This window comes from Protopterus annectens, chromosome 8.part0 (genome assembly GCF_019279795.1).
Source record: "Protopterus annectens isolate FY-2018-M chromosome 8.part0, PAN1.0, whole genome shotgun sequence".
NCBI lineage: Eukaryota > Metazoa > Chordata > Ceratodontiformes > Protopteridae > Protopterus > Protopterus annectens.
In genome coordinates, this window is record NC_056741.1 from 1,640,622,116 (window position 1) to 1,640,646,031 (window position 23,916).

Below are 23,916 nucleotides of genomic sequence, written 5' to 3' on the forward strand. Positions count from 1 at the left end.
AGGGGCGGTGAATACCGCACAACCTGGCTGGGCTAATATATGCCTTCGGGCAGATAGCCCAGTACCAACCTATGAACCTATTCTATACAGGCCTTCATCCTGTCCAGCTCTCACTACTCTTGTATCTACCTATACTCCTACTAGAACCCTCCGCACCTCTAACCAACAACTTCTGAATATAGATCATCCAAAGAAGAACACAGGCAAACTGCAATATAACTGCTCTATAGCCCACATTTGGAACAAACTTCCTCTGAATATCTGCTCCATCATACACCCTGTACATTTTAAAAAGGAACTCAAACATCATCTTCTAAACACTAAATCATGTCTCTGCTTAGAACCTACCTGATATGTCCCCTTTATACAATGAAAGCACCTATACCTTCCTACAAAGCCTATGAAAGAAATCCGATTCACTTGTATATCTCTTGTTTTGTACATAAAAATAAACAAAACATTAGGGGTTCATATACTCATTTCTTTGATAAAACCCTCTTGCTGTAATTTGATTTTGTTTGAGTCATATTTGTATTAATATGTTTTGGAGTTATACTTGGTTATGGTACTATGTTTTGTTACCTATGTTATCCTAATTGTTTTTGTAATTGGAGCTTTTCTCCTAGGGTCTCCACTGAAAATGGGCTTCTGCCCAGCTGGACCAACCCAGTTAACAAATGTCAAATAAAATAAAATAATAATCAGGGGAGTTGTGGGTAATCCAAGAATGTAGCCTGGAGACTTTGTTGGGTAAGCTCTGGATATTAATGGCACAGATAGACAGGTGTCTGGTTGGATGGGTGTTTGCTGTGGATGGGGTAGATGGGCCAGGGTTAGGATGAATATCTCCATGTAAGAGTAGAGGTATAGGGGGAGGGGATGGTTTAGTAGTATAAACATATATAGCATGAGGATATTATTTTGGCCTGTGAGAGTGGGAAAAGTTTATGTTTGTAGAGATGTTCAGAAAATTAAGTGAAAAGGGAGGGAGAGATAAGGAAGGGTAGGGGTGATTCCCTGTCGTGAAATGGAGTTGTCAGAGGGTTATTCATAGAATGGAGTAAGGCTACTATGGTAGGATGCGAGAGCCGAGATGTATAACAGTAAAATTGCTGTAAGGGGAGTGAGTAAAATGTGTGATGGGCATTGGTGCAGGATGCTAAAGTGATAGATGTATTTAGAGTTGGAATTAAGGTAGGGGTGTTGTCTGAGATTTAGAGTGTGGAAGTGCAGTGCAGGAAGAAAGAGTGAAGAAAAATAAAAATAGAAAGAAGAATGTTATGAGATGGGCAGTAGGCAAGTTGTTAGTGGTTTGAGGTGGAGGGGAAGTGATGTAATTGTATAGGAGTAAATTGGTGTTAGGGTGGGTGAGACTGTGATTGGGTAAGTAGGAGAAATGGGATGGGCTGTAAACAAGGTCAGAGAGTACATCAGTAATGATATGGGGGTGGATGGGAATCGGGGCAGGGTAGGGGAGCGAAGTGGGCCCAAGTGGAGCAAGGGGGAACAGAGCAGGGCTAGCCCAAGCTGGAAGACAACTGCTGAGAAATACAATCAGTGATGCCCAGTAAGAAAGTATAGGTGAGTTAAGGGCAGAGTAGAAAGGAGGGTGAGCTGCATGGAGTTCAGTGGATAAAGAGGTCCAAATGTGATAGGGGAACGAGGATGAAGGCAAAAATAACAGGAGAGGAAAAAGAGTGAGTAAGGCCAAGTAGAAGAGTCTAGGCATCAAGTTGGGAAAAAGAAAGGGGTGCGTTCTGGCAGTACATATTAGGCTAGGAGCTAATGCAGTTTCTATACAAGATGAAATAAATGTACTTTAGTTAAATTGGGAGAGTGCAGAACTTTGAAGGCATCACGGATGTCGGGACTTCTTAGCAGCACTTGTGTCTGTTGCCGCTAGTCACACTGTGGCAAGCCCAACTTCTGTTGCACTCAGAAGCAGCACTATAATTTCTTAACAGATGAAACCTAGAAATGACCCGCCAGAACAGAGCTGAAGAGGTGCTTGAATGGGGGAGGGTAGACAGAGAAGAGAATGACACCAAACAGCTGTGAGGGTTTTGAATGGGATCAAGAACCCAAGGAGAGTATCACAGAAAGGGGGAACCATGCCTGAAGACCAAAAGAGAGCTATGGGAATCACTGTCACTCTGCAATGGGCTACCTACTAAAGAAATTTGACAAATCAGGGGAACTTGACGATATATGTATAGAAGACCCAGCAAGCCAAGCATACATTAACAGTGTCTCTGGGTGACTGATCTGAGGAGTAACTAAAGCATAATAGCTGTTGCAATTGCTGTTGGAGGTGGAAGCAAAAAGGTTGCAACATGGAGTTCCCCAGTGGCGAAAGAGCCAAGCTCCAACCCTCTGATTCAGAGACCACTCATGAGGAAGAAAATTCCTGATCAAAGTGTCAGCCAGAATGTTGGACCTCCCTGGGATGTGCACAGCAATAAACTGTTGAGAAAAAATCAGCCACTGCCAAACTCTCATGGCCTCTTGACAAACACTGCTTGTTCAGGTACCAGACAATGCCCATATTCTCCATCGATATCAAAATCACACCACTGGGGAGGACTTCTTGAAAAGCCTGCAATGCAAAGAGGACAGTGCCTATCTCCAGGACATTGATGTGAATGTTGTCCTCTGCAGACTACCAGGACTCTTGAACCACTCTCCCTTCAATATGCCCCCAAGAAGGGAGGCATCTGTGGTAACCATCGCCACAGGATGAGGAAGAAGGAATGGTCACCCACTGATCACTAAATGCAATTCTAACCATCACCGAATGTAATCGCAACACACCTTTGTCATCTTGACAGGAAAGTCCTTTGGATGAGTCAAATAGGACCACTGCAAAGTGACAGTCCACGGCAGAGCTCTGAGACCAATCCTATTGAAGCTGCCATGTGTCTCAAGAGTTTAAAAATCACATGAGGTGGAGGTTTTGCCAGGGCAAGCACAGGTACTGCCTAACATCGAAAGCCAATTAATCCAGAATTTGGGAGCTTGGCAACCAATGAATTCTAATGTCTAGGCTGGTTGCAGACTCAGCTTTATATAATTGACAGTTATCTCAAAATAGCCACACAACTGGAGGAAGGTACCTCTGTCTGTGAATAGTGACACTCTCGTGGGGGTAGTGAGGAGCCAATCAAATATGGAAAGATCTGAAATCCCTGCAGTGAGAGCCAAGTCTCAACCACTGCTATGCACCTTTGTGAACACCTGAGGGTGGTGTTGACTGAATGGCAGGGCTCTGAATTGGTAATAACTGGCCCCAAGACAAAAGTGGAGAAACCTCCTGGAGGAGATCTCTAGCTTGATATGATGGTAGCTGTCCTTGAGATGCATCAAGCATATCCATTCGTTCGTCAGTAGAGGCAGAATGGATTGCAGCATGACCATCTGGAATTTGGTCCATTTCACAAAAGGACTCAGTTTGCGCAAATCCAAAATTGGCCAGAGGTTCTTGTTCTTTGGTACCAAAAAGAACCTTGAATAGACCATGGATGCTCATTGGTCAGGTGGAACTTCTTGGATGACTCGATTAGCCAGCAGCTTCTGAATCTCTACTGCTGCCAGCAGTCTCTGACAGGGAGGAACGTCTATAGTCTAGGAGATGAGGAGATGTTTGTGACTGAGCCTTGGAATTTCTAACAAGGAAATGTTATAACCCTTGGATAGGGCTCAAAACCCAGGTGACCAAGTCAAATGACACCACTCCCCCCAATGCTCGACAGGACAGTCAGGCAACCTTTCAAGATTGCTGAAATAGCCCACCAAAGACAGCTTTGATGAAACCCTGATTTTATGGCCCTACCCCTGCCCCATGGCTGGAGCCCATTATGGTCGACCACCCCCCCCCCCCCGAATGTGGAAGGAACCCTCAGAAACAGCACCCTGGCTGTTCAGATTTTCTGATTCGCTTAGAAGGTTACCTTGAAGGGTAACAAAACGCACTCCAATGATGGACAGCGTATTCATGTCCTGCATGCACCTAGTAAGTGTGTCCTTAATTTTAGGCCCAAACAAGGAAGAACCATTGAAAGGGGCATTATTAAAAATGCCTTAAAACAATCTGCAAAGTTGTACAGCTGCATCCAAGAGTGGAGTCACATGTCAATGTTGATGCCAGTTGCTCAGGACACTCCATCGGCTGTACTGGAAAGGAGCTGCATGTAAACATTGTCAACAGACTGAACAGTAGACAGTTGAGTCTCCAATGTCTTCTGATCCTCCAGAGACTGGCTGTATCTTAATATTCCTCGATACTAAAAGATCACACTGAAGCCTTGTCAAGTAGAACAAGCAGTTCTATCCCCTCAAAGCAAATGTCACGGAAGCATAACATGGCTTCTCTAGACAGTACAAAGACCAAGATTCTCTGTTTGGGGATGAACAGAGGAACCCTCCCCGAAGATTTTCTTCTTTGTGGCGACTGTCACCACAATGATATCCACAGTCAGACCCTTACTCCTGAGCGGCCAATTCTTCAGAGAAGCAAGAATTTTGAAAGGGTTCTTAGGAATAGCTTCCACTGTGTCAGCTTCCTTCTATGTTGTCTGAGGCACTAGGTCTATGAGCGTTTCCGGAAGGGGAACCACCCGTGGCGTGGATGGGTCCACACCAAAAATCTCCAAAAATACTGACTCCTCTGGAAAACGGGATTCAGTGATTCATCACCCCATGCTGGCAAAGAAGCTCCAAGAGAATGCCAAATGAGGTATCATCATTTGGTGACTTACAGGACACCTCTCCACCTTTGAGGTCAGTATACTTGGGGAGACCCGCGGGGGAGTTGAGCTGCTTCCTCTTGCATGAGACTTTTCACTCCAGCAAAACCACAGGAGAGGGGGGCAGGAAACCCTGCAAGGGAATGGATTGGAAAGAAACTGGCATGGACTGTCCAGAAGCAGGCTAATGACTGGCCTCAGGCACATTTGAGAATGTAGTGGAACACCGGCTAAGGAAGACCGACCCATCTCATAAGGACAGAACATCCTCTCTGCAACGTCAAAGGCCAGAAGCTGGCCTCCTTGGGCAGACAGTCCCAGGATTTGAAGAAACTTGATGTGCCCGAAACCAGGGGACCTACACCTCATACAGATGTTGTGAACAGAGAAGAGCTGTCAAAGGCTGAAACTCGAACAGGGAGGGACGAACCCGAAGCTGTGACTGTTGAATCTGACATAGAAACTCCACATGATGTCATGGCTCCAAAGTCCACTTGGCACAGATACAGCAAGACGCAATAAGACCAAGGTGGGAGTCAGAGCAGAGCACAGCCAAGCTGCTGAAATCAGACCATGAAGGTGGAAACACAGGTGGGGGCCCAAGGACCTTGGGTTCAACAGGGGCAGAGGATGGAAACCAAGGTGATGGAATGAGGATCTAGGAAGGGGTCCCGGACCTGAAGGAATAAGACCTAATTGTGTCAGAGTCTGCAAAAAAGACCTCATCAGCTGCTTCAAGTTTGAAGGTTTAAAACTGCCCATCGATCACGATGACCGAATAGATGAAGCAATTGAAGGGGGCTTGGGGTCTCGCTTTGTAGAGGATGAACCCGCCTGTCAGACCCAAGCCAAAAAGACTGTGAACCAGCATGGGAAAGAAAACTGCATAGAAATCTCCACTTGAGTGGACAAGAGAAAGGGGGAAGCTGCCCAACCTGTCAGAGCCCCTTTGGCCAAGAAAGAACACTGATAGCCGGAGAGAGAGCCTTGCTCATAGTCGGCACCAAGGGTGATCGGGTTCCGAGGCTGCCAGGACACACAAAGGTCTTGGGTCCTTTGGGTCTAGTGAATCAGAAGAGGGTCTAGGTGTGAAGACAGAGGTCAGGACCTCTTATGGTCCCCTTTAGAAGTCTTGGAGCCATTAGAAGGATGATGTGACTTGTTGGAGCTGTCCTTCAGAGTCAAAGAACCACCAGCATGAAGGAGTCCTTTCAGGACTAGCTTCTCTCTAACAGCCACGGACACAAACACCTCATAAATGGACCAGGGGGAATTGAGGTGGGCAGCCTCCAAGTACAAATATGTACTTGTGCGCATCTTGCCAGGGAAGCTTGTGCAAATAAGCAACACATTTTTTGAATCGCTTATCCATGTACAAGGACCAAGTATACACACACACACACACGCACACGCACACGCACACACACAGCAATGAAAAAGCAAACAGTAGGCTAACCATGGATCATGCTATCCCTAATAGAACTAAGATGCTATCCTCCAAAAAAAGGAAGCCAATCTGGTGGTCCTCTGCCATAAACAAACTCTACAACAGAAGAAAGAAAACTGTTGCAAAAAAGAGTAAAATCCCATGACTGAAGTAACTCCCTGGTCAAACTCAGTAAGAAGCTGAGATCCCTCATAAAATCCTCCACAGCTAGTTACGAAAACAAAATTGCCACTGACTCTAAAGACAACCACAAAGCATTCTATAGCTATGTCAAGAATCTCAATGGCAACACTCATCTGCTCTGAGTTACAGCACAATGGCACTAAATATACAGAACCAACTGATACTGCCAACATCCTGGCAGATAGGTTCAGTGCTAACTTTACCCCCCCCCCCCCTCGAGGGCCCATCTCTATACCTGAAGAATGCAAAATTCCTGTAATCATGGCTGCACAGGTAAAAAACACACTCTCCAAAGCCAAGAACAAAGCATCCATGGGACCTAACAATATTCCAGGCTGCATTCTACACGAACTACAGAATGAACTGGCACCCTATCTAAGTACCATGTTCAATCATAGCCTCAACCTCAGGCTTTGTGCCCACTGAATGGCACACCGTGACAGTTATCCCACTCTACAAAGGGGGAGTCACGACGGACCAGATCCATATCCGATAAGGAGTGGGTCGACTGTGATGAGGCCACGGACTCCGACCTGGCGGGTCGGGGAATCGAGGCCTGGGAGACTGAACCTCGGAGACTGGATCCGAGGGGAGTCATGGATCCGTGCTGACATACTCGGAGAAGTGAGGTCCGGGGACCTCTTCCTTTGTCTTCGACTCTCTCTCCTGTTCTCTACCGCTCCTCTGCTCCGCTACCACAGGCTTAGATGCAGGAGCTTGAGTCCCAGCCTGGGAGGGAGGGAAGGCCAGAGGAAGAGAAGCGGGAGAGGCAGTCACAGCAGCTCCTGTGACTGAAGCTGAAGACGAGGAAGGAGGATCAGTAGCAGGAAGAAGACCTTTGAGGGCCAACTTGGCCTTCGTATCTTTTAAAGCTCGGGGGTTGAACCCCGCACAAATGGAGCAATCCACACTAAGGTGGGCCACACATAAGCACAACACACAGTGTGGCTATCTGCTGGGGAGAGCTTATGGCCACACTCTGAGTGCTTACAAGCTTTTCAGCCATCCTTTGACAAAGAATGAAAAGCCTTAAAAAGGACAGGTAAAAACTTTCTTTACTCTAACAGGAAGACATCCACTTACCACACTAGTCTATAGACAACACTAAAGGTGGGGGGGGGGGGACCACAGACAAACTACTCTATCTAAACAAACCTACACTCGACGCCATACAGATGGGATGGGAGAAGGGGTACCTAAACTAACCTAGATCGGCTGAAAAACAGAAAATTTAAATTGTAGTAGAGAAATAACCCACTGCTAGCTGGAGCTCTGAAGACACGATGTATAACAAATTGCGGCAAACAAGATCTGGGGATGGAAGGCAGTGGAGGTGTATTATGGGTAAGGGGAGGAGTCTGGAGCTCGGAGCTGATTCTAGTAATATTTGCCGGCTCGGATCCGATACTGATCCATATACCAGAGGTTGAAGATCAAATGAAGTAAACTACTTCAGATCTAACATTAAAACTGTTCACAGATGCAGTGTTGGTACATGTAAAACAGCATGTTATCCTGACAGGGAATAAACATCCTCAAACCTACAGGGGATACACCTGTGATGAAAGGAGAGAGCTGCCAACTAGATAAAATACACCACGGAATATGTAAGGTAGTTCAATGTAAAACAAGAATCAAGACAAATGAGAAACTCAACGAAGAAAACCTGTTCTATTTTTTTCTTTTTCGCTGAACATTTTTTTTTCATTTGCCATAACACACCATCTAATTAACCAGTCCTGATTTTAACATTAAGGGTTACTATTTAAAATATTACTCCTATATCAATGGTGGTGGTGCTGCGGTAGTGTTGTCACCTCACAGTAAGACGCTGTCCGAATCGATTCTCAGCTAGAGCGTCTTCTGCGTGGAGACGTGCGTGAATGGGCGTATCTTCGTTGAAGGTTGTGCATCAGGGCTGGTAACTCGGCACGTAAAAATCAACTACCAATCATTAGCGGACCGGAGTTCCGCTGTGGCGACCCCTAACCGGGAAAAGCTGAAAGACACAAACAAACTCGTATATCTAACTTATATTAGTATGAAAACTGAGGAGCTGTTCATTTTCTATGTACTCTTTTACTGATATATTGTATTATAATGTTACTGGTCACTACTATTATTCCTATGTTCATTTCTCTTTTTGTACAAACATTACTATGGAGTATTCTTTATAACTTTCTTGTATCTGGAGCTTTTCTCCCCGGGCTTCCACTGAAAATAGGTTGCAGCCCAGTAGGACTTTCCTGGTAAACAAATGTAAAATGAAATAAAATAAAATAAAATAAATAAATAAAATCATACTTGCCATTAACGTTCTTATTATAGGTTCATAGGTTGGTACTAGGCTATCAGCGCTAGGGCCTATATAAGCCTAGCCATAACAATTCCCTGGCTATTTCTTCCCACGGTATTTACTTCCCCTGTCTAGCAGGGTGACTGACATGATCCCTGGGGTGAATTTCCTATCTCCCCATCCAATCATCAAGGTTCCTTTTGAAGAGGCATTCTGCTTGACATGTATGGACAGTCTATTCCAGAGTCTGGGGAGTGTCTGGGTCAGGAACCTATCCCTCCAGCATGTTTTGCTCATTTTGATGACAAGGTTTAGATCCCTGGAGCGTGCATCATTGAGGGATTGGGATTTCTTTAAGTGTAGCATGTCCAAAAGCTCTGAGTTTGACATGGCCTTGTATGTTAAGCAGAGATCGCCTGTGAGTAGACGATATGCGACAGAGTACAGGTGGAGTTTTTTTAGACTGTCAGCATAGGGCATCTGCTTTAGGCCTGTGATTCTTTTAGTGAGGTATTTCTGTGGCCTTTCCAGTTGTTGCAGATGTCTTGAGTAGACTTCTGAATGACTCGGTGACCAAGAGAAGCATTCTTCTGAACCCTCAAGTTAGAATGTAAGATTGTTGGATATTGAAGTCATGGTCTGCACTCCATGGATCAGACAATAACGTTACCTAAATCCTTAAAAAGATACAAGATGCAATCGTACGGAGGCCCAAGAAAAGCAATCTTCAAACTCAATAAAAAAAGCATTTTCACTATGCAAGAGAGAGAGATACTTCTGCAATACCTAAATTTCAGCACTGACACTAGTAAAGGTGCCCACTGAAAATTTTAGGATTGTAACCTATTTCTGAAGAGTGAAAATTCAAATCTAAATAGGGAAATATATCCCAAATCTAAAACTCTAGTACATTGAGGCATTCTTCCATACATCAGTTATGTTTATCTCTGAGTTGTGCATATAAGCAGCATGGGTGCTGGGAGTGCAAGGGAATTATACACATCAGAATCACATTTGACCCACTGGAACACTGTACCACTCCACGTGGGACGACCAAAAGTTGAGAGTTCTCTTCAGTGGTCCTTTTGGCAGGGAAGTAGGTAGTGATCAAAGGAGGCAAGCAAATCATTGTTAATCAGACAAGCTGCAAAAATGACCAACCAAAATAGAGCACTAACAAGACCATTCTGGCAACCAGACTAAAGCAGCAAAATTACAAATAATGTCCAGTGAAATCTACATCACAATAAAACAGACTACTGAAAACAATTCAACTATAAAACTTAACACAGTGAGAGGCTGCTTTCCTTACCAAGAGTTATAAAAGCATGTGCTCGAACAACTGATGGCATTGCAGATCCACTGAACTGTGACAGAGGTTGAGTAACAGGTGGATCCTCTCCATCAACTGGATTGTAAGCTATATAATACAATAAAGAAACATTATTAAGACTGATTTTTACAGATTGCTGCTAACTGTTCTACTACAAAAGCAAAAAGTATAAATTCAAATTATTTTAACATACACAACATTTGCAATTCTGTGAAAAAAAAAGAAGTTATGTACTCACCTTAACATTCCATCCGAGTAGTTATAACTTCATTTTTCTGCAACCTGTGGGTATTCGGATCCATATCGGATCCGAGCCGGCAACTTTTTTTCTAGCATCTGCTCCAAGCTCTGAGCTCCTCCCCCTGCCCATAATGCACTACCATCTCCTACCTTCCCTCAGATCGAGTCTGCTGCAACTAAATACATAAGCAACTCAGCACAATGAACCAAACCTGTATAGACAGGACAAGGTCCGGGGGACGGAGGGAGGGAAGGTTGCAGAAAAATGAAGTATAACTACTCAGATGGAACATTATGGTGAGTACATAACTTCTTTATCTGAAGTAAACTTCATTTTATCTGCAACCTGTGGGACAGAGTCCCCAGCTACTCCAATCCTGGGAAGCCCTTATGGAAGGATATTCCTGAGCACCGCAGAGCCAAAGGATGCTCTACCCCTAGAAATCAGGTCTAATTTGTAATGGGAAATTAAGGTATGTGAATTGGCCCAGGTCGCTGCTGCACAAATGTTGCCCAAAGGAACCCTAGACCAAAAAGCAGCAGAAGTCACCATGGACCTGGTAGAGTGAGCTTTAACAATACCAGGAGGAGATAAACCTTTTGCTTTGTAGACATGCGAAATACAAAGAGTGATCCATCTGGCCAAAGAAACATTAGAAATAGCTTTTCCCAGAAAAGATTTGGAAAAGGAAATGAACAACTGGTCAGACTTGCGGAATGATTTTGTTCTATGAAGATAGAAGAGAAGTTGTCTATGAACATCTAACAAATGAAGTTTGTATTCACTATTGTTTTGGAAATTAGGAAAGAAAACAGGCAGATTAATGGACTGGTTTATGTTTGCTTCAGATGCCACTTTAGGTAAGAAGGAAGGATTAGTACGGAGAGAGACCCTATCCTTATAGAAGACCAAATAAGGAGGCATAGCAGACAGAGCCTGAAGCTCAGAAACCCTCCTAGCAGATGTAATGGCGACGAGGAAAACTGTCTTCCAGGATAAAAATTTGAAATCCACCGATGCTGCAGGTTCGAATGGAGGAGTCACCAATGCCTCTAGAACAAAGGTAAGGTCCCAAGGGGGCACTGAATCCTTGACAGGAGGGCGCAACAGAAAACTGCCTTTAAGAAAGGCCTTACACAGCCTAGAAGAGGCTAAAACAATGTTGTCTTCACCAACATGAAAATTAGAAATGGCTGCCAATATTTCTTTCACTTTGGAGGAGCTAGCTCCTTGCTGAAAAATGTCAGACAAGAAATCCAACACCGCTGGAACAGGGGCTGTAAAGGGATCTAGGTTTCTCTGTGAGGCCCAAATGGAAAAACGCTTCCATTTACTGCGATAGTTTCCTAGTGGAATCTTTAAGAGAAGCCACCAGTATGGATTTTACCGGGGATGAAAGACCGGGAATCCTGGCAATCAACGGAACTGGAGCAACCAAGCTGTCAGCTTGAGGCTGCCCAGGTCGGGCGGACACCCGAAGGATGGGAGATTAGATCCAGGCAGGGATCCAGAACCCAAGGAGGAGCTAAGAGATGAGACCAAAGGAATGGGAACCAAACCTGACGAGGCCAGAATGGGACAATGAGGATAACCTTGCACCGCAGTCGGCAAGTTTTCTGAAGAAACTTCGGAATGAGTGGCAATGGTGGGTAAGCATACAGAAGCCCGGGGGGCCAAGCATGGACTAGAGCATCTGTGAGGGCTACCGCCGGTGAGGGAATCAGAGCAAAGAACTCGCTACACTTCGCTTTGGAAGGATATGCGAAGAGATCGCAGTAAGGCTGACCCCATTCATGGAATATCTCCTCCGCTACTAACTGTTTCAGAGACCACTCGTACGGCAGCAGAATAGCCTGACTCAATCTGTCTGCTAAAATGTTGGAGCGCCCCGGGATGTGCGTTGCTATCAGAAATCGACCGGTGGAGATCGCCCACTCCCACACTCTCATGGCCTCGTGACATAGGGGATAGGATCTGGTTCCCTTCTGCTTGTTGATATACCAGACAACTGACATGTTGTCTGACTGAATTGCAATCAATCTGAGAGGGAGGACAGTGTGAAAGGCTTCCAACGCTAAAACCACTGTTCTCATCTCTAGAACATTTATGTGCAACTTGGTCTCTGACTGGGACCACGTGCCTTGGACTGTCCTTCCTGAACAGTGTCGCCCCAACCTGAGTTGGGAGGTGATCCGTGGTCACCGTGGCTTGGATGGAGATGACGCGAAGGGGCGTCCTCCTATAATCTCCCGTGAATTTAACCACCAAAGAAGGGACGTCCTGCAGACATGACTGATTCTGATTGGAAATTCCATGGGCAGGTCTAGCCAAGACCATTGAACAGCCAGAGTCTACTGAAGAACCTGCATATGAAGGCGCGCACAAGGGAGAATTGATATGGAGGTAGCCATGGAGCCCAGTGCCCGAAGAACCTCGCTCGCCTTTGGAGACTAAGTTCGCTATTTGAGCTATGGCACCTGAGGTGCAAGATCCTGTCTGGAGTTGAGAATACTTTCATCTACAAGGTGTCTAGCTGTGCCCCAATGAAGTCTAAAACTTGTACTGGTTGCAACTTGGATTTCTGAACATTGACTTTAATCCCCAATAGATCTGCCAACCGAATGAAGTAGTCTTGGGCCAGACAAAGCAGACGCTTGTTGGGCGCAGCCAAGAGCCAGTCGTCCAGGTAAGGAAATACCTGAATACCCTGAAGCTTCAGGTGAGCCACTACAACTGCCATTACCTTGGTGAACACCCTGAGGGCTGTGGTGAGACCGAAGGGTAGGGCTCTGAACTGAAAATGACTGGCTCCCAGCTGGAAGCGCAGAAACCTCCTGGAGCTTCTGTGGATCTTGATGTGGTAAGTAAGCATCCTGGAGGTCTAACGAGCACATCCAATCGCACTCTCGGAGATGAGGTAGAATGGACTGTAGGGTGACCATCCGGAATTTCTGTTTGGCTACAGACAGGTTCAAAGTTGACAGGTCTAGAATGGGCCTGAGTTCCCCCGGATTTTTTGGGCACTAAAAAGAACCTTGAGTAGACGCCTGATCGGGACTGGTCGGGGGGGGGGGGGGGACCTGTTCAATGGTTTGTTAGAGAAGCAGCTTTGAAACCTCTAGAGCTGCGGCCTCCCTGTGAGCGGGTGGAACATCCGGGAGGTGTTTTGGAACATTTGGAGGGGCAACAAATGGGATAGTGTAACCTCTGGATATAATCTGTAACACCCAGCGATCTGTTGTAATGGACTCCCATGCCGCTGGGTGTAAGGACAATCGCCCCCCAACTGCCTCCAGAGTAGGACAGCCGGGCAACCCCTCAGGGCTGCTGACCGGGTCTATCAGAAAAAGGTGCCCTAGACCCAAAATTCCTGGGACCCCCTCTACCTCTGGGTCGGCGTCGATCCTGACCCCCTCTGCCTCTGGGGGAATAGTTGTCCTGAGAATCCAAGGAAAACTGAGATTTTCGGAACCACATCTTTTGCCCTCTGATTCCTAGAGAAGGACCACTGAAAGTTAGAGAAGTGGATCCTGACGGCAGACAAAGTCTTCCTGTCTTTTTCGCTCTGGACAAGTGTGTCACATACTGTCTTCCCGAAAAGGGAAGAACCGTCGTAGGGAACATTAATAAACGACGTCTTGAAAGGGTCTGCAAACTGACACAACCTGAGCCAGGCATGACGCCTCATGGCTATGCCTGTCCCAGCCTCCCTAGCTGCTCCTTCCGTGGCATGGGAATGGAGCTGCATAAACGTGTTTGAGACTGACTTCAAAGTAGACATTTTTGCAGAGAACAACTGTTTGTCCTGCGGCGATAAGGACTCTGGGGGCGACTCAGTGAATTCCGATGCAAGGTCTCGCTGAAGCCAGATCACATGTGCCAAATAGTTCAGAGCACGGAATGAAAAGGTCGCTGAGGAATAAAGGCACTTCCTAAACCTATTCACCGATCTGGACTCCTTGTCTGGAGGATGGACTGAGGAACTCTCCTACGCTAGTTCCTTCTTGGTGGCTGCTGCGACTAACATAGCATCAACTGGGGCTTCTTTTGACCAAGGTTGTCTGTCAGAAGGAGAAGATAAAATTTTGTCGGGGCATTTGAGAATGGGCTCTACGGTGTCAGACCCCTTCCATGCCCACGTGGTAAGGTCCACCAAGGGGCCCACTGGCGGAGACACGCAGGCAGTAGATGGGCCCGTGCCAAAGGCCTCCAGGAACACTGACTCATCCCCAGAAGGTTTTGGGGCTGACCAACCTCCCCTCTGGTGGAGGATCTCCATGATTTCTCCAAAGGAGACATCTTCGGGAGGTGACCTGGGGGAACGTTCTCCTTCATGTAGGGACTCGGGGGAGTCCAAGTGCCTTCTTTTGCACTTGCGCTTACAGTGACCCTCTTCAGTGGGACTCTCTGAAGAGGACTCGTGAGCCGCAGGGGGTTCCTCAGGGGAAATAACCTGGGGATCCTCAGGCACGGGCTGTCCTTGAGACAGGATGAAGGGAGTCGTTGCCAAATCCAGAGGTGTATGGGTGGAATCCGAGGGGATGGGCTGGGGTCTCAATCCCTGGGAGAGAACCCTCTCTACCACTTCGAAGGCCGAAAGACAGCGTACCTCCTTGGCACCCAGCAAGGAAGAAGCCTTCCCCGGATCCAAAGCAGGGACCAGAGCCAAAGCAAGGGTAGTCTGAGTTCTGAAAAAACTGATCGGATCCGAAAAAGGCAGAGCCAAAGAATCCATTCCCTCGGGTCCAACTCCCTATCCTTAGCTCCGAGAGTCACTTGGGTCCGAACTCGTCAGATCCGAGGAGCTCAAGGTAACAGCCGGAGTCGAGGTTGGAGGATCCGTTGGCGCCGAGCTACCAGTTCCAAAAATTCTCGGATCCAAGAGCCCCGAAGCCGAAGTATGGATCGGGGAAGGAGAGATGGGGTGAAAAAAGAGCATGGAGATCCCCCCTCCGGAGGGAGAGGGGCCTGTCAAGACTCCCATCTGTATTTGGGTCTGAATGAATCTCCGCATCATCCTGTCCATGTCTAAGTCTGATAAGTTCCGAGTCGATCGCAAAGAAACCACCGACTCGATCTGGCTGGTTTGCGCAGTGAGGGCGAGGAAGGCCTCGGATCTGAAGGTTCCAGCGGCTCCGGTGAAAAACGAGGAGACCTGAGCGGTGGAGAAACTGGCCTCATGGACTTAGAAGGGGAACTAAGGAAGAGCTCCGTGTCTGGGGATCTCTTGCGAGGTCTATCCCTTTTCTTGTCCCTATCCTCCTTGCGCCTTTCTCTGTCCTTCTCTTTGTCAGCTACACTGACTGCAGCTTTTTCCTCGCTTGACCCAGCACCAGAAGAAGTGGGAGTTTGAGTCCCTGTCTGGGTGGGAGGTTGAGTACTAGGTATCGAGGCTGTGGCTGATTCCAGCACAGATACAGGGAGAAGGCCTTTAGCTACCAATTTGACCTTCCGATCCCTGAGGGCTCTAAGATTAAACCCAGTGCAGATTGTACATTGTGTCGACAAATGTGACACTCCCAAATAAATAGTGTGTGACCATCAGCCAGGGAGAGCTTATGGCCACACTTCTTAAATACAGATTTTGGCTGATCAGCCATGGTCCTGCACCAAACACCACTACCTACAAAATCACCACACACAAAACACATGTAGGGGAAGGGCAGGCCTAACAACTACTCTACAGAGTTTTACAACAAAAACTTTTTTTAACTAACCGACGAATAAGCGCTATACTAGTGGGGGAGGAAGGTAAACAATTAACTCAGACACACAAAAGACTAAGTATTAATAAACTTACTATCCTTGAGCTCAGAGCGAAGGAGACCAAGATGCACACTACTGGCATGGCAAATGAGATCTGGAGGGAAGGTAGGAGATGTTAGTGCATTATGGGTAGGGGGAGGAGCACAGAGCTTGGAGCAGATGCTAGAAAAAAAGTTGCCGGCTCGGATCCAATATGGATCCGAATACCCAGAGGTTGCAGATAAAATGAAGTTAACTACTTCAGATCTGCCTTTTACAGAAAGCAACTCGATGTCCTTGTTAATAAACAACTTTGTAAATGAAGAATCAATTATTTTACTCTAAGAAAATAATGAATGGGACTCATCACATCAAATGAGTAAGCCAGCCTAATGCAATGGCTAAACGGTTGTGATTTTCTCTTTTTAAATCACCAGCTAGGCTAATTCTCTCTCTCTCACCCTGAGGTCAAGGTAATCACACTTGCTAATGCACACAATCACATCAAACAGCCAGGCTAAGACGATCTCCCCAGCCCTTGCAATCCCAATTTCTGCTCTCAGCCACTGAGCAAACACAAACTGTAAAGCAGAATCAAATAGGCTGTATATACCAGATGGACTTACTCCAGCCACAGAAACAAAAAGGGGACTGTCCAAGTACAAGGAAAGTGTGGGAAAGTAAGACATCCACTACAGAAGTGTCCCCCCACCCCAAGATACAGGGAGTACAAACCCATTCTATCAGATATTAGGCCGCCTCTGGATGTTCAGAATAATCTCAATCAGGAAAGCCAAATGTCTAAGAAAGCTGGAAGCAGAGAAAGTCAAAGGAGAGAGCTCAAATGACTGAATTCTATCACAGTGAAATGCCAAAAGGATCCAAACTCCAGGAGTTCTGTTTCAAGCAATAATACTGGGAAAATATGAATCAACATCCAAGAGGCTTGGACACAAATATCTGCTGATGACACATTTGAAGCAGGTACTGAAAAGCAACCTTGCCTCATGTAGGCTAGCCTCAGACAGCAGCATTTTTACAAATGGTGGTCATCACCTCTCGTAAAACACATTTAAGAAAGGTTTGGTTAGTAAATGCAAGCTCATCTCTACCAAAAGCAAAGGGTGCTTACAATTGTTCAGTCTGGTTAAACTCAGACATCCTCTTGTCAGGCAAGCTGACACAGCATAAATCCAATGTGTAAACTGGTCCCCTCCCACCACACTGCAGAGAATCTAAACCTGAAAAGTAAAACCAAAGAAACTGGAAGGAAATGATTAGTTTCAATATACTTCTAGCACCACTATAAACATAAAATGTGGATTGCTCCTAAAGGTTATCCAAACCACTTAGCTTACATTGGCAATCTTGAGATAGAGCCAGAATTAGGAACCTCTGGCCACCTGCGTTACTAGGAAAATTAAGATTATGGAAAAAAGGTTGTGTCTTATCAACAAGTCCTGCTACAAAATATTATCAAGCAGATTACAGTACCATAACAGGCAAGATCTTGCACTGGGATTGGTGAAGGTGATGTAGCCTGAAATTGGTCAAAACTGATCACTACACTACTCCGGTAAACAAAAATAAATAAACAAATGAATGAATGTGCATATTAATAACTGTTGGAAACACTGCATGGTTTTATTAATAGTTTTGTAGAAAAACATGTCTCACATCCCCTAAGTTTATCAGAAATAAAAATGCACCATGACACACATAATAGCTCACATACCAGTGCCTCACCCATTGAGTGAGCAAACCACAAAACCAAACATATTAGTCATAGCGAATTCCACTGAGAGACATACAGATGTCCCTCTCACCATGCTGGATATGGAAAAGGTCACAGTCAGCTGCCAGGATGTGCCATATCCTACATGCATTCAAGTCTCTCAATAACAGGTACTGTTATGACTCCGTCATAGTCTATATGTTGGTGTGAACAACTTAAGACGTACCTCTCTGGACTATATGAAGACAGACATGACTGAGCACTTGGACTGTGTGTCTCATGCAGGTATGTCCCTAGCCTTAAGCAGCATTTTACCTTCACCTGGGATGATGCCACAATACAAACAGAAAATGAATGACTTCAATAGTTGGCTTAGTTTCTGGTATCATTTTAAGAGGATCCAGTATCCATCAGCCTGGGATGAGATGATTGCCAGAACTCTATGCTTTGTCAGAGATGGTCTTCATCTGTCACCCCTAGGATTTCAGCTACTGGTTAAGGCTCTTGCCCATCCCCATAGTGCCTTTTTTAGGCAGTGTCTCAAGGACAAAATTCCTGAAGTAAAAACAACCTCAAAGTGATGCTGCTAAACGTTAGGCATCTTAACACGAAACTGCACTCACTGGAAGCAGTCCTCACCTTGGAAGATGCACACATTTATGCAGTTATGGAGACCTGGTTCAAGGTTGCGAAGAGCACCCCCAGCCATACTGGGTTACATCTCTTTCCACACGTTCAGACTACAAACTGAATGCATGACAACTAAAAGGAGGAGGTGTATCAATTTTCATTAAAGATGAATACACCTCCAGATTTCATTTAAAATACACACCTCCAGATTAGTCAAACAGTACGATTCCCTGGAGATACTTCAGGTGCAATTAACTGCTGGTAGGACACCTATTTGAGTCAATCACAGCTACAGGACCCCTCCATGAATCAGGACACTCAATCTGCCTATTTGGATCTACTTGAGTCTATAAAGATAAATACGAACACCATGGTTTTGGGCGACCAACTACTCATCCATTGACTGGGCAAATAACTCATGCTCAAACTCACTTGCCCAAAGGTTCCCCGACTTCATTAATTCCAATGCCCTGGACCAGATGGCGGACACCCCCACAAGGGGTGCCAACATCCTGGATCTGGTGCTTACCAATAAGGGGGACCACTGTAAGGCTTTCCCTGGTGAGATCTGACCACAAATCAGTCTCATCTGAAGTGACTATCACACCTGACCCCCCCCCCCCAGCAGCAACTAAACTAAAAAAATGTTTGAACCACTAAATCGAAATGCCACCTGTGTAGACCACAAAAATGGAAGGACAGCGATACCAAAATACATACTTTATTAAAACACCAAAAAAAAGTATCAATTCTCTAACACCTCAGCTACAACTAGCCTTTTACAGAGTATGACAATACCTCTACTCAGCACCACTTATATACATTCATCATATGCTGATTAAGTAATTAAATAATTAAATCCATAAAACAGTGTTTAGACGAACCAACTAAGTAAAATCAATACAATATAAATGCCGAAAAGGTACTGGCTCCCACCAGGAAAAGTGCAACAACTGGATAAAAAACATTTTTTAATGTTAACAAAGACAATAAAGATTTAGCGTTTTCATCCACAGCAATGTGGACTTCATCAGAATAAATTCATCATTCAATTAAACCTTTAAATACTACATTTTTGACCCCAACAGCACTAATTAAATATACGTTCATTTAAAGTGAAATATACTTTTGTTTAAAATGAACAGCACAATGTTAAAATAAACACAATTTACCCAAATCATCCTATATCTATACTTATATGTAATATACTAACTTTGAATTCTTATGTTAAAATTATAAATATTTTAATATAATTCATGCCCCTAACTACATGTGCCAACATTTCCCTTTAGGAATAGCCATTGACAAATGGCTTAAGCATATATATGGGAAAATACTGCATTTTTGGTGCCAACAGCGCTAATTAATTAAATATGCGTTCATTTAAAATGAACAGCACATTGTTAAAATAAACAGTTTACCCAAATCATCCTATATCTATACTTATGTAGTATACTTACTTTGAATTCTTATGTTAAAATTATAAATATTTTAATATAATTTGTGCCCCTAACTACCTGTGCCAACATTGTAAACAAATGTAAAAAAAATGTATGTAAAAATATATATTTCTTTTGAACTTAATATACAAACAGAATAAATAATGCACATTTGAATCTCTACATTCACATTAAAAATTATGGAAGACATCCTATATTTATCCTAAGTATGATCTTACGCTTGCGACTGTAAAATAGGTTTAATAGTGAAATAGTCATTTAATCCAGGATCATCTGAAGCATCAGTTAATAGTTGCCATTTTATTTATTTCTGTCCTAATAGTGCCTTATAACCCCCCCCCCGTTGTCCTAATCTAACCTGGTCTAAAATGGCAAACCTAAAAAAATGACTATCCCCATATTTATCCACATGTCTGCATAGGGCATTACTACTATCCTTTTTTCTAATATTATATAAGTGATCGTAAATTCTTTTTTTAAATAACCTCTCTGTTTTACCTATGTAGAAGCTAGGACAGGTCATGCACTTAGCCATGTATATAATATATTTAGAATTACAATTCCCTTGCTTAAATATAATCGCGGTCCTATTAATGTTTTCCAAGGTAACACCCTCATCCTCTAAGATAACATGACACTGCCTACAGCTCCCACACCGTCTAGTATGTTTGTTCTGCTCACTCATTACCTTTACACTACAGTATTGCCCCTCTCTAAATTCTTCTTAATATTACTGCCCATTTTGTAAACGAATATTGGAGTGTCTCCCACAATACTCCTTATTTCATTGTCCGCCATAAATATATTCCAATTTCTACAAAGAATCTGTTTTTTATGTTATCACATGGGGGGTATATTCCAAAATACAGGCCCTATTAAAATCTACCTCTGTGTTGTTTGAAACTGTATCTACATTTTTAGTCAATTCCTTTCCTAGAATGGGTGGATATGTCCTCCCCCATTCACTTATAACATATTTCTTAACATCTTCCAAGATATTTGTGGGGTACCCCTCGAGCTAAATAGGGACCTTATAAAATCTATTTCTTCAACCATGTCAGAGTACAAGGACGTCATTCTGGCAGCCCATATACACTGCCCTTTAAAGATGTTTTTCTTAATTTTTCTAGGGTGATTGTTTAAATACGCTAAATAAGTATTAGAAAAGGTGTTTTTCCTGTATATGAGATTTAAAGCCACTGGATGTATTAGATATAAAAGTGTCCAAGTGTGCTATACCCTCTGTGTTACAGGAATGTGAGAATTTTAAGAATGCACTTGTGTTGCTTAAAAAATCCATAAACTGATTGTGGACCCATCCCCTAAGATAAAAATGTCGTCCAAAAATCTGGAATAATGTCTGATATACTTATAATGCTCACTACTGAAGAAGAGTGTTCTCTCAATCCAACATAACCAAGTTGGCGAACAGGAGGGTGCAAGCCGCCCCCCATGGCTACCTCTCTAGTCTGTCGATAAGATTCACCCTCAAAGTAAAATTAATTGTGTTCAAGTACAATTGTCATACATATACGCTTCTTTAAATGTCTCTCAGTCCTGCCAGTATAAAATGCAGGGCAGGCACAACAAGTCGCAAGATAAATTACTTGTTTGGTATTGCAATTGCCTGCCCTGCATCTAACAATTGTTCTATTAATGTCTTCTAATTTTATATACGTCGCTTCATTAATAACTCTACATTGTTTACAAGACCCACATTTTCTAGTTTCTGTATACCTCTTTTTTGCATGGTTAGTTGCTTGTTCAAGTAACCTTTTTATATTTGGTGTTGTTTTGTATACAATATTTGGATGACTACCTAATATTACCCCAATGTTATCCGAAGCTGTAATCACCTCCCAATGTAGTTTAACTATCTCCTTAACATATTGTACATATGGGGTGTACATCAGAACACATACTCTGTTGTTTTCTTCACGTAACAGGGCATTATTATTTATATAATTATTACTGATTATGTTGGGTAACCTACCCAAAAGGGGTTGATATTTAATACCCCAATATTTATAAACATAATCAACAAAGTCCTTTAACAAGGTTTGTGGATAACCTCTGTCCTTAAACATATTATATATAATTTGTATCTCATTTTCCATAATTTCCTTAGTCGAGGACATTCTCGCAACCCTGATACACTGTCCTTTGAAAACATTTTTAAACACATGTGGTGGATGATTGCTACTGAATTCAATATAATCATTGGAAAATGTTGTTTTCCTATGAATTCTAGATGCAAATCCTCCATTACTATGACTAATAAAGGTGTCCAGATATGCAATACCCTCGTCACTGGTAGCATATGTAAACTTGAGAAATTCAGTTGCACCATTGATATATTCAACAAATGAACTAATAGTCTCCTTTGCACCCTTCCATAAAATAAATATATCATCCAGATATCGGGTGTAAAAAACGATATCTGAAATATATATACTCTTGAACAAGAATTCATTCTCCCATTCTACCATGACAAGGTTTGCAAAAATGGGGGCACAAGAGGCCCCCATGGCAACACCTTTGTTCTGTCTGAAAAATTTGCCTAGAAAATATATATAGTTATGATCAAGTATTAACCCCATCATATCTGTAACTAAACAAATTTTATCCCAAGTCATACTGGAATACTTTCTCAAGCTATTAATAAAAAATTCTAATCCAATATCTTTAGGTATACACGAAAACAAATCTATAACATCAATAGTTATATATATAAGATCTTTATTCCATAAATTTGGTGTCAGTTTACTCAAAAAATTCCAAGAATCCTTCGTAATATGTGTTAATTTCTCGTAAACATGTCTAGTCCATCTGTTTATAACAATACCTATATTATACATTTTACATTTTGATCCTGAAATAATAGGTCTAAAGGGGGGATTTAAAATACTCTTGTGTACCTTGGGAATACCTATGATATTAGCCAAGACTGGGTATTCAGCTTTCATAAAAGAATACACCTCATAATTGACTCAATCTATCAAGTATTCCTCTAAGGCTAAATCTATCCTCTTATGACCTATATTAATTTCATGGGAGATCGCAGATATACCCCAGGGATTACTTCAGTGTCACTGCTTGACAGAGGCACAGCAAAATAATAGGCATAGTTTTATTCAAACTAAAGGGGTGGCGAAAGCCACATAACTATGGGCTAGGCTTATAAATGCCCTTGGGCAGATAGCCTAGTATGAACCTATGAACCTATTAATAGAAACAACTTCGTAATTACCAGATGTGTATAAAATATCGTGTATGGCTGTATTATAATCAAATGTATTATTGAAAACAATACCCCCCCTTAATCTGGTTTCATTAAGCGTATATCCTTATAATTTGGTTCAAGCAGGTCCTTTCATTAACAGTTAGACTGTCCTTGAAAGCATTTTGATACATGCTTCCTGCTTTAATATTTTTATTTAAACAATAAATATCCTTACAAACCATCTTCTCATAATTAGCCATTTGTGCGTTCATATTAGGGAAATAAGAACTTTTCTTTCTTAAATCATTTTGTACTACACACTTGTCACTTCCTTCTTGCTGTTGAAATTGTAAGGCTAAATTTAGCCTTCTACAATATAATTTCATTTCTTTAATACAATCAACTAAATTAAGGCCAATGTTGGGAATATATTTCATTCCTTTACTAAACAATGTAAAAAATTCATGAGAGATATCCAACTCAGTATAATTAAATACATTAAATCCGTTAAATGTTGATAAAATATTTTTTCTCATTCCCAACAAAGATTCATTCTTATTCTCAATACCATCATTTGTTCCATGTACACTATGTGTAGTAACAATTCCTTCGTCTAACCGATTGTCTATTGATGTTCTACTTATATTTGATATATTTGTCTCCATATACTTCACATTAGGGACATCCAAAATCAAGCGACCATGGTATTGTTCATAATTTTTTATCTTTGTCTCCTGTTCCACTGTGTGTACTGTTTTTTCGGAGCTGGAAAGTATCTGCCCCCCTGTAAATTCGTATCTTTACTTATTTGTCTCGTCCTATTTCTGTAACTCTGATGTCTATCAGTCTCAAATGCTGATCTATCCTGTGGCCAAATATAC

At 43.2% G+C, this 23,916-nt stretch overlaps 1 protein-coding gene across 1 annotated transcript in view; it reads right to left on the reverse strand.

Annotated features, from left to right (window-relative positions):
- Nucleotides 1-23,916, reverse strand: part of NCAPD3 (non-SMC condensin II complex subunit D3) — a gene marked incomplete in the record, with an annotated part of 2,635,837 nt that overhangs the window by 1,161,789 nt on the left and 1,450,132 nt on the right. Inside the window, 1 exon segment of the mRNA XM_044081165.1 lies at nucleotides 9,981-10,088. Coding sequence (XP_043937100.1) covers nucleotides 9,981-10,088 — 108 coding nt within the window.